Below are 17,188 nucleotides of genomic sequence, written 5' to 3' on the forward strand. Positions count from 1 at the left end.
CCTATGCCGGACCGCCAAACCTCCCTCATGTCCGGATCGGTCCGGAGGCCTTCAGAATGGTCTCTGGACCGGTCCAGGCTCATCCCTAGTGTGCAAACACTCCCATTCTAACCTCAGTTTACTCAAAATAATCTGATTTCTGATTCTTCCAGATTGGGGAAAATTGGATGATTTCCCAAGCAAACGCAAGACTCAGAAAATTGCACTGCTCCCCTTGAAAACATCCCCCGTCCTGCAAGAACCTACTCCTCCCCTTTACTTACCATATCAGGACAGTGAAGGGAAAGCACTGACTTCTTTTGAAACAGCAATATCTTCTTGTAGCTGTTTCAAACACCACTGCAACAGAGGTCCCCTCCCCAACTTAATTTGCTCTTATGGGGGTACTTATTATTATTATAAATTATTAATTCAATTTCTATACCACTCTTCCAAAAATGGCTCAGGGCGGTTTACACAGAGAGATAATAAATAAATAAGAAGACTCCCTGTCCCTAAAGGGCTCACATTCTAAAAAACAACAACACAGGATAGACACCAGCAACAGTCACTGGAGGTATAGTGCTGGAGGTGGATACGGCCAGTTACTCTCCCCCTGCTAAATAAAGAGAATCACCACGGTAAAAGGTGCCTCTTTGCCCAGTTAGCAGGGACACTTGGGATGTGTAGTCTTTCCAAAGTCTCCTGCAGTGTTAAAAGTCCTAAGAACCTCTGTGGGAGGAAGCTAAGCTGTGGGGTTGAATCTGCTGCACCATTGTTTTGAAACACAGCTGGTTGCAGAGAAACCAGTGCTGTTCCCTGCTTGCTCCCCTGGGATCATAAATAAGGGGAAGAGGATGCTGGCAAACCTTTTCAAGTGGTGAAGGATTTTGGGTGCTGAAGAAGCCTTCTCAGTTTTGAGATGGTCTCTTGAACATCCAAAAATATTTTCTGAAACTGAACCTGGAGAATTTTGCAAGGGTTGCTAGTTATGCTCTCCAGTTGTATGTTGCTTGTAGGCTGAATGGAGTTCAGCTAACAAATGTTTTTGCGGTTACTTGTACTCTTGTCAAAGGACTTCTGTTGCTGATGCATTCTGAAGGCACACATCTTCCAGTAATATGTATATGTATATGTTGTTGTTATTATTTTATTTTTACATTTATATCCTGCTCTTCATCTAAGGAGCCCAGAGTGGTGTGCTACATACTTGAGTTTCTCCTCACAACAACCCTGTGAAGTAGCTTAGGCTAAGAGAGAAATGACTGGCCCAGAGTCACTCAGTTAGTATCATGGCTGAATGGGGATTTGAACTCAGGTCTCCCCAGTCCTAGTCCAGCACTCTAACCACTACACCACACTGGCTCTTGATGGTCTTTTCAGGAGCTGAGGTCAACAGCTCCCTGGCTAGGTGCTTCCTTTCCTGCCACCTGTTCAGGGCATGGTGGGTAGTGTGATGGTCAGCTGTGTTATGTGTGTGGTTTTCTAAAGGCTTTCTTACGAACTTTAGAAACTCTTTGGATCCTGACCTTTCACATGGATGATACAGGTATAACACATCCCCAAATCCTGCCCTACAGTATCATCTGTGTTGCAAATAAGCTGTCTGGGCGTTGGACTGGTGTCTGCTGCAGGGCTTTATTTCTTGATCTGTACCTAGTGACTAGTTAGGAGGCTATTAATAATCAGGAGCACTTTTTTTCTTTCTTTCCCTGATTTGATTTAGTCCTCAATATGGGATGAAATCAACCTTGGTAGAAATTAGGTGGTAATGAGGAGCAACTTGGTCAGGCTACACTCTTATCTAAAGTGTGAGAATATATAAAACTAAGCAGCCAGTGGTTCCATGCTGAGGGGAAACACTTCAGAGGACTGAAAGAAGTAAAGAGCAAACCACAGAATCTGCTTTTAATGTAATCAACTGTCTTTATTCAGCTTGTTTTCTTCTTAGCTGAATATGGTCAGTGTTCAATTCAGGAGGTGTTAATTGTTCAGAATCAAGAAGTGGCATGCCCTTGAACAACTGGATAAGATGCTGTAGGGAAATACTTGTAAAGAGCTTAAGAAATCTGAAGCCATTGTATTTAAGGGGGAAACAGTTGCAAGCTTTATCCTTCAATTGAATTGTTCCAAAACAGTTTGAAAATAAATGGTCTTGAAAGAAAGGACACTAGCACGTTTGTGTTTATCCTGAGATAACTCCTGAATCCACTTGAATCTGTGATTTGTATGTCTGTTTAAGGGATGTCTCAAAGGTCCAAATGACCTAAAAATATGATTACTACTAAGGTTAAAGACTATTGTTGTCTTTTTTATCTTGATACATATAAGTAAGCAGACTGATCTTTCCACTGGGTGGTCTTCCCAAACAGAAAAGAAAAGCAGGTTTGGCACCTTTTTAATGGATAGAGATGCTGTTTCTTTAATAGATACATAACATATGTCAACAGGTGCAGCTTTGCCCAGCAATGATGTGATAGCTAAAGCTCTTGTTGACTTCTGCCAGTTATGAATCTTTTAAAGGCATGGTGCCTTCTGCTCTGTTCGTGTAGAGTGTGTATGTTGGGGCAGCAACCTGGGCTTGGGGTGGATAACCTTGGAAACTTGATTATGTAAGGAAAAAATGTTGCATCGAGACTTGACTTTAAAAGGCCTTAATTATGGACTTAGTAAATGAGCCCGCTGGGGTGGTTGATACCATTCCGGGGGCGAGGGAATGCCCATCGAGATTTTTTAAAAGGACTATACCCCTGTGATGGAAAATAGGTAATAGTATTGTAATACACTTAGGTTTTCAGTGTATTAGCATGTTTTTATTGTTCTGACCATTGGGCCTGTTGTGACCAAATTTACAGTGGGGTGTTAAAGCTTTAAAAGGTTTTAAAAACATAAACCCTAATAAATTTGTATCATTGTTATCAGAGGAATGGAAATGAGAAATGGCAGGGATGTTCTCCAAAGATTACTCCTTGGAAAGGGTGCAACAATTTGTTCATTGTAACCCTATCCTAATCCTTTGTAAATTAACTGTCATTTTTACCCTAATTGTTTTTGGGTAGGGATAAAGAAGGGGTGATAACACAGAGAAAGCTTTAAGTGCAACACTGCTATCACCATTTTCCATCTCTGGTGGGGTAGAAATCGTCAAAAATCGCTATGAGCGTTCATCATCTTAGATGGTACCGATGGCCAGCGTTTGTGGGCCTAGTGGTTCCTGGACGAATTCTATCAAATGCATCTGGTCCTGCTAAAAAGGAACATCCAATGATAAGAAAATACTTGTTTAACAACTTCTTGAATATTTGATATAAGACTGATTTTTGCAATTCTGGGAATTCAAACTATAGGTTTCTGCTGAGAACAAAAAATATGTAAGTAAGATAATGTGAACATTGTTGGTGTTTAAACACTGGCCAACTGCTGCTTTTGATATGGATATTGACAATATGTTTGGCCATGTTCTAATAATGAATATTAAAATAACCTTTCATAGAAAACACATTTTGTGATTATTTGATCTTGCATATTAAGTCTTATTTCAGTTAGAAGAAGAAATTGTGGCATACAAGGGAGCGGAATCTAATTTTTTGCACTGTTAATTTTGATTTGAATAGTAGCCCTATAATACTGACATTTTTAAACTTCCTTTTAGCACAATGTTTCTCAACTACCGTTCTGTGGACCAATGCCAGTCCGCGAAGTGTTGGGGACAGAAGTGATGTCTGTGAGGCATCACTAATAAAGATCACCCCCGTAAAAAAACCACCAATTTTGAGCCGGCGGGGGCCACCAGGAGCTCTCCGGAGCTCACTTCCAGGCAGCCCTCACTGCTGGATAACATTCATGTCGCTTCCTCGAAATGAACATTATCCAGCAGCGAGGGCTGCCTGGAAATGAGCTCCGGAGAGCTGCCCGAAATTGTAGGAGGTTTTTTTTGGGGGGGGTGTACCTGGGGATGTTGGGGGTGAGGGGGCGACCCCTTTACTAACTGCTGGTCCAGGAAACTGTGCGTGAATAATATACCGGCCCATGACTCAAAAAACATTGAGAAACACTATTTTAGCATACTAGTTTTTCTAACGTCTTACTATTTCAAAATAGGAAAAGATACCTGAAGGATTTTTTTTTAAACTATAGGAAATACATAAGGCAGCATGATATGGTAAAGTATATGAACCGTTGTTGAGATATCAAGATTTAATCCGTTTTAAAAGGGTTTTTGTAAATGATTTCATCCCTTTTCCTGCACATCTTTTGCTGTACTCTGTATCAAACAACTTCTCCTTTTCCTCCTGCTACTACTCCTCCCCCTTTTGCTTTTTAACGAAGACCTGCTTCCACTGAACTTAATCTTGAATCATTTTTTACTTCTACTCTTACGGGGTATAATTAGAGAAGCTCTTAAGTGATTTTCCAGTTCAGAAGTGAAATCATTGCCTAATCTTCAAGGGTCAAGTACTCCAGCAGTTTCCAATCACCTTATCTGCAGCTATCCTGAATGGTGTGGTGCATTTTGATTTTTTTTAAAAAGAGAAGTGCCTCAGCTTTAGTCCTTGGACGTGCTGTGGGTTAGTTCAAGGCATGTGGGTGGTGAGGGCAAGGCAAATTCTACATGTGTTTCTCTTGATTATTGCAGACTGTCTAGGTCTGAGGTCTCCTGGAGGTGACGTGGTCCCTTTCTCCCATGCAATCTGTTAGAACATTTTCCAGTGCAAATTTGATGTGTGGATTGTAGAACTGAAAAAATATTCAATGACAGTATTTGTAATTGGGGGGATGGGAATCAACTGAAGTTCAGATTTATTAAAAGTAAATTTTTAACCAACTAGGGAAACATTTGCCAACACTATACTTACCATTTCTTTTAGAGCAGCAGAAACAGATTCTGGTTGTGTGTAATATGAGCAGTCCAGATGATTTTGCCACATTCAGCATAGAATCTTTTAGATGTTTAAATGTCCATTTAAATGTATTTTGTCTGAGTGAAACAATCATTTTATTTACATAGATTCATTTTATTCCATCAGTGTTATATTGACTTAGAGTGGTAACTGGTCATACACAGGCAATATGCCTCAGTAGTAATTTATATGAGAGACATTTTGGCTTGAGCTATGACTATTCACAAAATATAGGTCTTTCAGTGGCTATTAGCCAAAATTGCTAAGAATGGAAACTTTTTTCAGAGGCAGTATACCTTTGATTACCAGATGTTTGGATAAACAGCAAAGGGCTATTTCCAGCATGTCCCCCACTTGAGCATATAAGTAGGTAATGTTGGAGGCGGAATGTGGTCTGATGCAGTAAGGCAATTCTAATAAGTGGTTGTCAGCTTGGTAACATCTGCTTCCATTTTTGTCCCAAGGAAGTGGGTGTGCATCCACTCCACCTGCAGCTGTCAGCCTGAGTTGAGCTGATCAGGCCCTTAGATTGACATGATGCCTTTGTCAGGCTGGGGAGAAGAGAAACTGCAAGAAATATATGGATAATCCAGCCCATTGCTTACTGCTATCCATCTGCTTTTTTCAGACAGTTGTGAGGAGACTGAGACTGAAAGGAGATTTTTCCAGCCAACTGAAAACGCATACAGCCACTTTAGACAATCCACAGAGCCCTAGTTTGTTGATCCTGAATGTAACATGAATAAGACTTTGGACTCTTCCCCCCCCCCCCAAACAGACCGCGCACAGATAAGTCAAACAGAATTCCTGTGTTCTTCAGTGATCAATAGGTAAATTTCCACCAGAAGTGGACTAAATAGGGCATTCATGTTGGGGTTACAGTGCAGAGGTGTGGATGAGACTAAGCTTTTGAGTTTTGAACCTTCAGGGGTGTAGTGGAATTGAAGTGAGCTCTGGGACAAAGGTGAAGATGGGTCCTTGTGAACCCCTCCACTTGCTTCTCCTGTTTTCCCCAAGCCTTTGCTGCAGAAGAAGTGTAAGGACATGGACATGGACTTTGGAGGAAGCGATATATAGGAAAAGTTAAATAAATAAATAAATAAGTAAGTAAAATGCAACATTTGTGGCATTCCCTTTCTCTCACTCCTGTGCATACTCCCCATGCATGCAGATGCTTACACACACACACACACACACACACACACACACACACACACACACACACTCTTGCACATGTGGCATGTGCATTCTCCTGGCTCAGAAATATATATATTTAACATATAAGCCTCCTGGAGCGGGGTTGTCTTTTTTGAAGTCAAGATGAATTTTCTGATCAGGCACCAACAGTGTGCCAGGGAGGTGGGAGAGAGAGAGGAGATAGCAAAGAGCAAGTTGTCACCCAGCCAGGAGGTACCTCCCCTCAGGGGCACAGGGACTCCTTGTTCAATGATAACTACGTGCCTGAGAACTTTCTGTCAGAAGCCTTCAGTCCTCCTACAGCATTTCTAAAGCTTCAAAAATATGAGTGTCTATCTTAAGTTGCTATCTGAGTTAGAGGTGATAATTGTTGTGATGGATCCATGAATAAGAAATAAGTTGATGAAGATTAGAGAACAGATAAAGAGTAATCATTTTGATTGGACTACATACTAGTGAGAGCTCTTAGTTCATTGGAGCTTAGCACAACGGGAGCTCTGAAGTCCCTGGATTAAACCACACAATGACAGCTGAGAAAAATCTTAATTGTTTCTCTTCTACAGTGCCATCCTTAGGAAGATTTGAATCCACAGTCTTGAATTATTTACCTTGGAAGCAGCCATTGGCAGTTTAATGAAGCATTACAAACATGTTTGTTTAGTCCTCATCTGCAGCAACAGTCATAAAAATTGCCATCTTCGGCAGGCTGGGCTTATGAATTGGCAGCCTTGCTATCAAATATATTTCTTGGTTCAACATTTTACAGTATCTTGCAACATTCTGTACTACTAAAAATGCTGACGGAGCTTAGATTAGTCATCATAATGCATCTACAATTTTGTATGTCAGTTCCACAGTTTCACTCCTCACACCATGTGCTGTTCCTTGGATATCCCTGCATCCACTATATTGTCAGTGTGGTGTAGAGGGTCAAAATAGGGCTAGGGAGACCCAGATTCAACTCCTCGTGCAGCTAGCCAAGAGGTGTGCCCCCTCCTCTCGTGTTTCTTACCTTAGTCCATTTCACAGGGTTGTTGAGCACGACACTCTGAACTTCTTGAAGAAAGAGTGGGATACAATTGTAATAAAATAACAGCAAAACATATGTATTAACTGAGAACTTTACTTTATTAACATAAAACACAGCTGTCCCGTTTCAGTCCCAGGATGGTCACAAAGTCATCATCATGATTCTATTTCTCTTAAAGTAATTGATTCCTTGCATGTCAATTCAGGAGGCTTTCCGATGGGAGAATTATGTGTGTGGGCAACCAATTTACTGACCATGAAGTGCACGGTATTTAAGAAAAATAAAACTGTAGAAAGATTACGGAACATCAGTCATGTTTCACAGCCTTTCTAGAGTGAACAAGAGAATGGATTGTCTTTTTGTGAGAAACAGCTGAATAAGCAATGGAAGTATGTGTGGCCCACCAAGATTTTTCTGCTGCCTGCACAGCACTAGAAAAGCTTTTTGTCTGGAGTGACCACTTCACAGTTGTCACACTAGTGCATGGCTCTGAAGGTGACAGAAAACATTTGTATGGGCTAAAGTAGGTCCTGTGAAGGAATGAAGTGTTTCTATCATTTAATTGTGTTTATATTATATTCAGTGTGGTAAAGTGAATTGAAATTGTCACCTTCTCTGTGGGGAGGATGGGGAATCTGGTTTTTTTTTTGCCTAGATGTTGGTCAGTTTTAGCCCTAAAAGGGTCATTTGTGGCCAGAGGTTGCCAGTTCAAATCCCCCCTGGTATGTTTCCCTGACTATGGGAAACACCTATATCAGGCAGCAGCAATACAGGAAGAGGAGAGGAGAGCTGGTCTTGTGGTAGCAAGCGTGACTTGTCCCCATAGCTAAGCAGGGTCTGCCCTGGTTGTATCTGAATGGGAGACTTGTTGTGTGAGCACTGCAAGATATTCCCCTCAGGGGATGAAGCCGCTCTGGGAAGAGCAGAAGGTTTCAAGTTCCCTCCCTGGCTTCTCCAAGATAGGGCTGAGAGAGATTCCTGCTGGCAACCTTGGAGAAGCCACTGCCAGTCTGTGAAGACAATACTGAGCTAGATAGACCAATGGTCTGACAGTATATGGCAGATTCCTATGTTCCTATGCTGAAAGGCATCATCTCATACTGCATGGGAAATGGCAACGGTAAACCTCTCCTTTATTCTACCAAAGAAAAACCACGGCTCTGTGGGCACCAGGAGTTGACACCGACTCGACGGCACTCTTGACATTTACTAGGAAAGTGAGGAAAAGGACACTTTTTGTAAGAGCTTCAGAAGTTTCCATCTTCCAGGAAGCTCAAAAGCTGAGTTCAAAATCAGCCTGGGAAGAAGAGCCAGGGCAGAAAATACTGAAGAAGCTGTTGAATAAAGGCAAGAAGCCAAGCTATGAACTAGAATAAATTATCTGATTTACACATCTGGCTGAAAGTAGTGCTTCAGTATAGATAGGTTTAGTTGGATGCATTTCTCCATACTGCTCTTATGGATTACTGTTCAAGATGCTTTCAAATTTGTCTTCTTTTTTGATGGTTTCATAAAACGTAATTACCCCGGTCTCTGAAACTGTTTGCTACTCCATGCCTGATTACCATTTCAGTCTACTCAGTAGAAGTACATTGACAGAGTCATAAAAATGTTTTCAGAGCTTGAAGTTATAAAGAACTGTTGGGAGAGGCAGTTAGAGTAGGGGAGAGAAAATACTTCTATTTGGTGATAGCAGTGAAAGCCATAAGACGGGTGGAACAAGGATGGGGGGATAAGTAAATAGGAAAGGGGTGTGGGAGGTAGTAAATAGTTTTGCTCATCTCTTCATTGGCAGTGCCCGCTACTGTCTGGACTCTTAACAAGACCTTACATTGCCTGTTTTTGAACCAGCAGATTCAAATAATCTGAACAGTGATCTTATTATTCAACTTAAATTGTGAAAATGAAAAAATGCATTCATATTACATTGTTCAGCAGCATCAATGATCATAGTACTTTACAAAGTTTCACAAGCAAAAAATACAGTTTTCTGCCCACAAGGAGCTTACAATGAGTGCTTGAAGCAGTTTCTCCACCCTCCCCCAATAGCTAAAGTATTTGCTGAGGCAATATTTTCTGGATGGTTCAATGATAGCTGCCTAGATGTTGATTGTTGATGGTACAAGTAGCTAAAATAATAGGGATTGTTTTAATGAAAGACGGTATATCAATTTAACAATAAATAAATACAAAAATAAAATCTGGGTTGAGTATGATGGGTACAAATTGAATTACAAAATATAATGCTTCCAGACAGGAACCTTACTAATGTGAACGGAGAACTGCAGTTCTTAGATGATGGTTCTAAGGGACTGAGGTGCCTTGTCTAAATCAGACACAGCTGCAATAAAACTATCTAATCTAATATATATAATTCCTGAACATGTATTGTGGCTTGATTTCTCATGCTCCAAAATCCATGCTTCTCACCACCTGGGACATTTGAGGGTTTAAAAAATTTAGAGCTATCGGTATACTCCACCCTGCTACAGAAAGCAGCCACCTTAATTAATTACCTATTAATTAAACTTTAGATAATACCAAGTTCTGTTTTGTGTTTCAGATTCCCACCTCCTTTCCTTTTTACAGTGCTCATGTTGACCAGAGACATCTGCTGCCTGAAACAGCATAACTAATGCTTCTTACCACAGTTAAAAATATTGCTGCCCACAATATGGGGGGTGGAAACCTACCATAAGCCAACACAGTTAAAATCAACAACTGTCATCAGCATTGGATCTAGTATTACCAATGCACTACATAATCCCTGTTGTGAAGGGATAATTCCAAATTCAATACAAATAAATCTGGCAAAATTCAAACACCTCTGAAATTACTTTCCATGGTTATTTAATCAGCACATTCCCCTCATATTAATTGTTCCCACCATGAATTCAGAAAGGGCTGCATAACGAGGGTGCAGCAGGGAAGAGAAGTGGGGCACAGCCAGATTAGGAACAATGTTTGACCATTTTTCTTCTAGGCCCCCTTTGGAGTAAGGGGCCTTGTAGGAAAGTGGTCAAATCTTCTCTAGACCCATAGAGAAGACAGTGACTGAAAAGTACTTCTTGCCTGTCAGAAATAGCTGTTTCTGATGGACACTTTGGCTAGTTTAGGAATAGTAAACAAATATTGCATGTTTCGGTTAATACAAAGATGAGCAGTGTTCCCTCTAACAGGTGTTGTTTACTACAACTCCCATAATCCCCAAGCAAGGCTATTGCAGCTGGGGATGCTGGGAGTTGTAGTCAACAGCATCTGAGAATTCCTGTTAGAGGGAACACTGGAGATGTGTTTAAGTGCTCATATAGCACCATTCCACAAAAATGCTCTGATTTCCTTTCATAGTGTGTCTTGGCAATTACTTAATATAATATTTGTTCTGGGAATATTTTGAAAGTCTTGGGGTAGTACGATACAATGGTGTCTCTTTTCTATGCTTGTGCCATGCATTGGTCTCTAGATAGTATTGTTCAATCTTGGAGTGGGTGGCTTATGAGCCTACCCTGTGGGAGGAGAGTAGCGCTGAGAACCTCTTGATCTCTTCTAGATCAAGAGGTTCTGTAGGAAAGGGTCTGTCAATGTGAAAGTGGAGCAGTGTGATACAGGCTCCTGTATGCAGGAAACTAAGACTATGCAGGAAAATGATCCTAAGGAGGATCTCTTTGATGTTCATTCTCTTCTTGTTCATTCCACCCTATGTTAAACCTGCCAGCAGCCCCTGTTGCCACCTTGTTCCTCTGATCCTTTGTGATGTTGTCCAATGCAACCCTTTTATCTATTGTTTCAGGGCAGCAGGCGACAGGGTTGCTCTTATGTGACATTAGAAAGATATCTCCCAGCTGTTTTTCCTCTGTTGTTTCATCCTAGCCTTCAAAGACTATATTGTTTTATGCTATATGCACCTGCTCATTCACTGAGATCAGATCTTCCTTTCAGAGTTCAGTACAATCTACAGTTTTAGAGCAAGTAGCTTTGCCAATACAATAAGTGTAGGTTGGAACCTTTGTTGTTTTTAAAGATAAACAATGGCTTTTTTAAAAAAACTTGGGCTCTTTTAAAATGGTGTATATGTGTGGCACATATAAAAATTTTAAGTCAGCAGACATCAGGGAGACAGTGGATGCTCTGAACCAGGGCTTGGAGGCTGTTCTGGACTGGATGGGGGCAAACAAGCTGAAACAATCCTGATAAGATGGAAGTGCTCTGGGTTGGAAGAACTGATCATCCGAGTAATGAGGTAGATCTGGTCTTGGATGGGGTCACACTCCCTCTGAAAGACAAAGTCCGTAGCTTGGGGGTGCTTCTGGACCCGACGCTGTCCTTGGAGGTGCAGGTGGCGGCAGTGTGCAGAAGCATCTTTTACAAGCTATGGTTTGTACTCCAGCTGTGACTCTACTTGGAGAAGTCATACCTGACCTCAGTCACTTATGCTTTGGTAACATCCAAATTGGACTACTACAATGCACTCTACATAGGGCTGCCCTTGAAGATGGTTTGGAAGCTTCAGCAGGTCCAGAATAATGCTGCAAGGATGCTCATGGGTGCAAGTCGCTTCACAAGTGTCATACCCATCCTGCGACAGCTTCATTGGTTACCAGTCTGCTTCAGGCTATATTAAGGTGCTGGTCTTGACCTTTAGAGGTCTACATGATTTGGGGTACCTGTCGGACCGCATTCACCCATATGAACCTACCAGGGCCCTGCGTTCATCATATCAGGCCCTGCTCATGGCCCTGCCGCTAACAGAGATCCAGTTGGTGGTGACTAGGGACAGGGCCTTTTAGAGTGTGGCTTTGTAACACCCTTCCTGAAGAGCTTTGCCATGCTTCCTTCCTCAGCGTTTTTAAAAAACAACTTAAAACACATTTTAAAAGGAGATTTTTTAATGTTCCATCTTTGGTTATATCTCGTAGGTTCTTTAGTGTTTAGTTTTTATAATTCTCAATTTTTAGCTTTAAAAATTACATTTAATTTGAAACTTAACTGTGGTTTTAGCCTGACTTAACTTGTTTACCTAATGTGGTTAATTTTATTACTTTTATTTTACATTGTATCTATTTTATTGTTGTGAGCCTGCCAAGCAGTAGTGTACTAGAGGGGTTGAGGTATAAGTATTATAGATAAATAAATACAACCTTTTTCTATGAAATACTAAATTTCTTTATAAGATCTGAACTATAACTAAAATGTGATGGACATCACTTCTTGCCTTGATTATTTTTATATTGTAGATGATTGATTGTCTTGATTAGTTTTAGTTTTATGCTGTAGATGATTTGATATCAGTCTTATATTCTGAAACTAGCTCAGGGTTGACTGAATTCTTGTTCCTGAATTTAGTAAACACTGGGCAAGTATGTGAGTGAGCAGTGAACAATAGGGATGTGCATGGAACCGGCTTGGAGGCCCTTTATGGGTCTCCGAACTGGTTCGAAGAATCGGCGGTTCCACCGGTTCGACGGCAGTGGGGGTGCCGCTTTAAGAGTGGAGAAGGGTGCACTGACCCCTCTCGCTGCTTCCCCCCTGCCGGCGTCCATTTCTCTAACAGCTAATCAGGGTGGCAGCGTACATCCCTGCTGCCCCATTGTCCCCATTGGCCAGATATGGCCAGAAGTTCCGCAGGCGCGTCTGGAACTTCCGGCCGTTTCTGGACAATGGGGCGGCGGGGAAGTACGCTGCCACCCCGATTAGCTGTTAAAGAAACGGACACTGGCAGGGGAAAAGTGGCGGAAGTGGTAAGTGCACCCTCCACTGCTCTTAAAGCGGCACCCCTGCTGCCTTTGAGCCCCCCCGCCATGGTTCCATGCACATCCCTAATGAACAAGTGGTTAAGATTGTTCCATACAGCAATCTAGAGGTAACATAACCTGTTCCGCTACCCAATCGGTGGCCCAATTCAGACATCACAGTGCCAAATTGATCCCTGTGGTGTCTGAACTGAGCCTTTGTCTTGTTTCTGAATATATACATCATTATGGTCTTGGGCTACTTTCCTGATCTACTGAAGGGGCTTTTGATAATACTTCATTAAATATAAGCATACATTACTGTAGCAGATAATATTCCAATAATGTTAATATGTAATTATTCCCTAATAAATCAGTTGATACCACAGCGGAAGGCTTAACTTTAGAGAGCAATCTCCCGCTCACACATCCCAAACAACTAATTACTTTAAAAAATAATTACTTATACATTTGTAATTTCACATTATTCTTCTAGTCCTGGTCCCATTGAAAGTAAGAAGACTTGAGTTCGTTGCAATTCAATTGCTACATTGGTTTTAGTGGGACTTATTAGTTACATTTATATACCACCCTTCCTACAAGGAGCTCAGAGTGTGTCACATGGTTCTTCCTGTTAACTGCCCCCCGCCCCATTTTATCGCAACAATCCTGTGAGTCAAGTTTAGGTTGAGAAAGAGGCATCTACTCCAAATCACCCAGTGAGCGTACATGCCTGAGTGGGGATTTGAACCCAAGTCTCCTGAATCCTAGTCTGACACTAACCACTACACCACACTGCTACTAAGAGCTAGATGGGATTATAAAATTTAAGTTAAAGAAACTTAACTGAACTGGTTGTAGTTCAGTCATTTCAGAGTAACAATAGTTCTCTCTAGAATAATGGCATTATTTATGTACCAGGAGTTATGATCCATTTATCCCTTCTGTTTTTAATCTTCATCTTGTTTTGTGGGGGAGGGAGTTAACCAAAAGGAGGCAAGCAAAATTACTGTATGTATTTATGTATGTGTAGACCACACCTCTCATAATGTGCATGCCAAATTCAATAAAGTTGTGACAACTGAAATGTAAATGGGATGCCCATTTGTATATTGACATCAATCTTCAGAAACCTGGGACCTGTGAAAAACTGTTTTATTACTTTGTCATATATTTATTGTGCTTCTCTCTATCTATTCTTAGAGTTGTTTTATTCTCACAACAATCTTATGAGGAAGGTTAAGCACGCAATATACACTTCATGTTATAGTAAGGATTTGAGTCTTGGGTCTGCACATTCAAACCCACCTTGCTAGCCATTACACTGGGACAGTTTATGTTTTACGTGGCAGTTGCATTTGCCCTGAGTACCTGGTACGCCCCCACTGAAAGTGCAGACTGCCACATAAAGTGTGAAATGGCTCTCACTGACCCTTTCGTTATGAGTAAAAGTAAGTTTTCTTTTAATTGTCTGGCAAATTTTTACCACAATGAGTCTCTAGAGTTGCAGGCAGCAAAACAGATCTTAATGTGAATCACTTTTTTGTTTTCATACAGTTTTTCCTCTTCAGAATGGGAATGTTGCCATAGTGACTGGAGGTGCTAAAGGAATTGGTTACCATACTGTGAAGCATTTGGCAAGACTTGGCATGCACGTTATAATAGGTACGGTCCTTATTATATTGATAAAGATCTTGATTTATTTAATGTTGTTATTAGTTAGTTTGTATTTCACCCTTCATACAAGGAACTCAGGGAGACTAGTATCACAAACACTTTTTGAAGTTAGGTTAGGTTGAGAGGTAGTAACTAGCAGAAGACCACTCTGTACAAGTAAAATCCAGCACCATCAGTGATACATTGAAGTTCTGGCCCTGGATAAAGATTAAAGAGAAGTGCAACGGGAAGGAAAACATGCTGCTTTGATGCAGAGATGTGCAAACAAATAAGAGCCACTGGTTGAAACAATATCCCAGTGGTGCCCTCAAATGTAACTTCACATTTCCCTCCAGCTACCTTGGACTGTAAGAGAAGAAAAATGGGATCTGGGTTCTGTTTCACTGTAGAAAATCGAGTGAGAGGAAATAAAACCAGGACCCTAAATTATTATGCAACTCTACCCACTAGCCCCACCTTTAAAAATGAATATTGGAGAAAACAGCTTAGTTTTTTGAGTGGGGTGTCTTACAAAAGTTGCTTGAGCAAGGAAAAGTACTTGCTCAGAAGGCAGAACCTTTTTTGGCCATCGCATTGCTGAAGGTGTAGATAGCTTAATTGACTTTTGGTCCATATTATAAGAAACTATGGCTTCTGTTCCTTTAGCACTTTGGAACTAATGTAAAATTGCCATTGTTGAAATAGGTTAAACATGAGGAAGTATGAGATCAGCTGAGACAATATTGGGATGTGTTTAATGTATTTTCCAGGCAGTGTTCTAGAAAATTATTAGATCATTGGTTTGTGTGGAACTGAAATGGTTTTCTCCTACTTTAGATTTATTTCATTAATGATTCACATGCTTTCAGTAAGTACACTTCAAATTTGTTCCCTTGTCCATCCCTTCAAGGTTTGCCCAACTCTGTCAAAATCATCTAACTCCTCTTTGCACTGTAACAGAACTTCTTTTTCTGACAAGTTTCTGTGTCCTCTCTTCTCTAGTCTGGAGTATATTCTTTGTTGGTTTCCCATTAGTGTGGAGCAGCCTCTCATAATGTTCCTTGTAGCTTTCCTTATTGTGCCAAACAGAAACTCCAAGTGGTGCACGCAGAGTTAATATGTTACCTTTATTAATGGTAATCAAAACACTACTTATGCAACATGGTAGGGCTCATCATGGTAGTACATGGTTCATCCTATGTACATCAGTATCAGTACCACACCTCCTTGGGAGCCCACAGGAGCAGGTGTTGAACTAAGGACAGAGTAGGGCAGTGTGTCTCTGGCACTGATTATCTTGAAAGCTTTTTTTAATGCATAAAAATGTTGATAGATTCAATATCTAGCGACGTAAGTTTTGGGCGTTATAGAAATACGTTAAATAAATAAATAAAAATAAAAATAAAAATCTATCACTACTGTGGCTTCAAATTAAAACTGAGTCCTATCTAGATAATAAAAATTTAAATGCGTGAGATATCATCCATTTCCATCCTACTCTGATTTGCCTTGTTTTCTCTCTTTAAGGTATGCCTCTTTGTGTTTCATAAGAAATGATTGGCCTGTCTGGAGTACTTTGTCAGAAGTCAGAAAATACTCTTGTTTTACTGAATTGAGTAAACAACATTCCTCTCTTTTTCCTTTCTAGATATTATTAAGCTTGGCAGGCTGTAACATCTGATAGATAATGCTAGGATTTATATGTCTTCTCAGTGTTCTGATATAACAGTTCTTGCTGTTCCTGCACTTCAGGAGATCCCCACCCCACTGGTAATACACCACAGAAAGAATAGAAGGAATGTTGGCATTTCACCTGCAGTAGGTGATCCTATATAAATATGCCCAAATATCTTTTGGCAAGGCATTCTCTCTGCCCCTCTCCTTTACATAAAAAATAGACCAGATTATTATTCGGGTTTCCCCCCACCATTATTCATAGTTCTTTGCTGGATTATAATTTTTTATTAGTTAATGAAACAGAACTCATGCAATTTTATTATCGTGTTATGGGATTTTAATAACAAATATGTAGTCAAATGATCTGGAGGTATCCAGAACATTGAGAAAGAGAGAGAACCCCTTCTGAAGGGTTTCACTAACATAAGGCTATGTGGTTCAAATGCAGTGATATATAACTGAGGTTACCATAATGGAAGTTGTTGCTTGCATCACAGGGGGTGTGCTGCACTCAAGGCATGGATATTGCTAGAGAATGGAGATGAACTTTTATGTGGGGCGAGGCCTCGCCTTTTCTTTGGTCAGGAGGACTTTACACTTGCTGTACCCAAGAGCCAGTGAGTCCCAGCAATTTAAGTAAAGAAAAACAAGTTGCTTAGTTTAAGTGGTAGTAGGAAGCCAGAAGTCCCACTATTCTGGCTGTATTAGGGGCCTCAGGCAGTTTGCTGCTGGTGCTGCCAAAGGGAGGAGTCAGATGGCTGTGCCTTTCTCAACAGTTTGACATGGACTTGAAGGAACTAAGCTCTGGTCTGTCCATTCCCTGGCCACATGCTTACTGAGAGGCAAGGATAGCTGAGTTACATCCCTGTTCAGCTGTCCACATATAACTGGTTGCCCGGCAAGCAACACCATGCAAATACAGTATACCATAGTATATTAGTCTGTACTGTCAAATTGTGTGTGCGTGCGCATGCGTTACCATCCAATCCGCTTTTGTGATAATTTGAGAATTAAAATTT

At 40.8% G+C, this 17,188-nt stretch overlaps 1 protein-coding gene across 7 annotated transcripts in view; it reads left to right on the forward strand.

Moving 5' to 3' along the window:
* LOC128350287 (E3 SUMO-protein ligase ZBED1-like) overlaps window positions 1-17,188 on the forward strand; it is a 256,967-nt gene that overhangs the window by 81,412 nt on the left and 158,367 nt on the right. For 6 of the 7 annotated variants that reach the window (XM_053308327.1, XM_053308324.1, XM_053308326.1 and 3 more), the window contains exon 2: window positions 14,394-14,501. The exons of the other annotated variant lie outside the window; for it this stretch is intronic. In XM_053308327.1, the coding sequence (XP_053164302.1) occupies window positions 14,486-14,501 (16 nt within the window). In that variant the 5' untranslated portion in view covers window positions 14,394-14,485. The remainder of the gene's footprint in view (window positions 1-14,393; window positions 14,502-17,188) is intronic. 7 annotated transcript variants of the gene reach the window in all.

The sequence above is a fragment of the Hemicordylus capensis genome, chromosome 3 (assembly GCF_027244095.1).
Source record: "Hemicordylus capensis ecotype Gifberg chromosome 3, rHemCap1.1.pri, whole genome shotgun sequence".
NCBI classification, from domain to species: Eukaryota; Metazoa; Chordata; class Lepidosauria; order Squamata; family Cordylidae; genus Hemicordylus; species Hemicordylus capensis.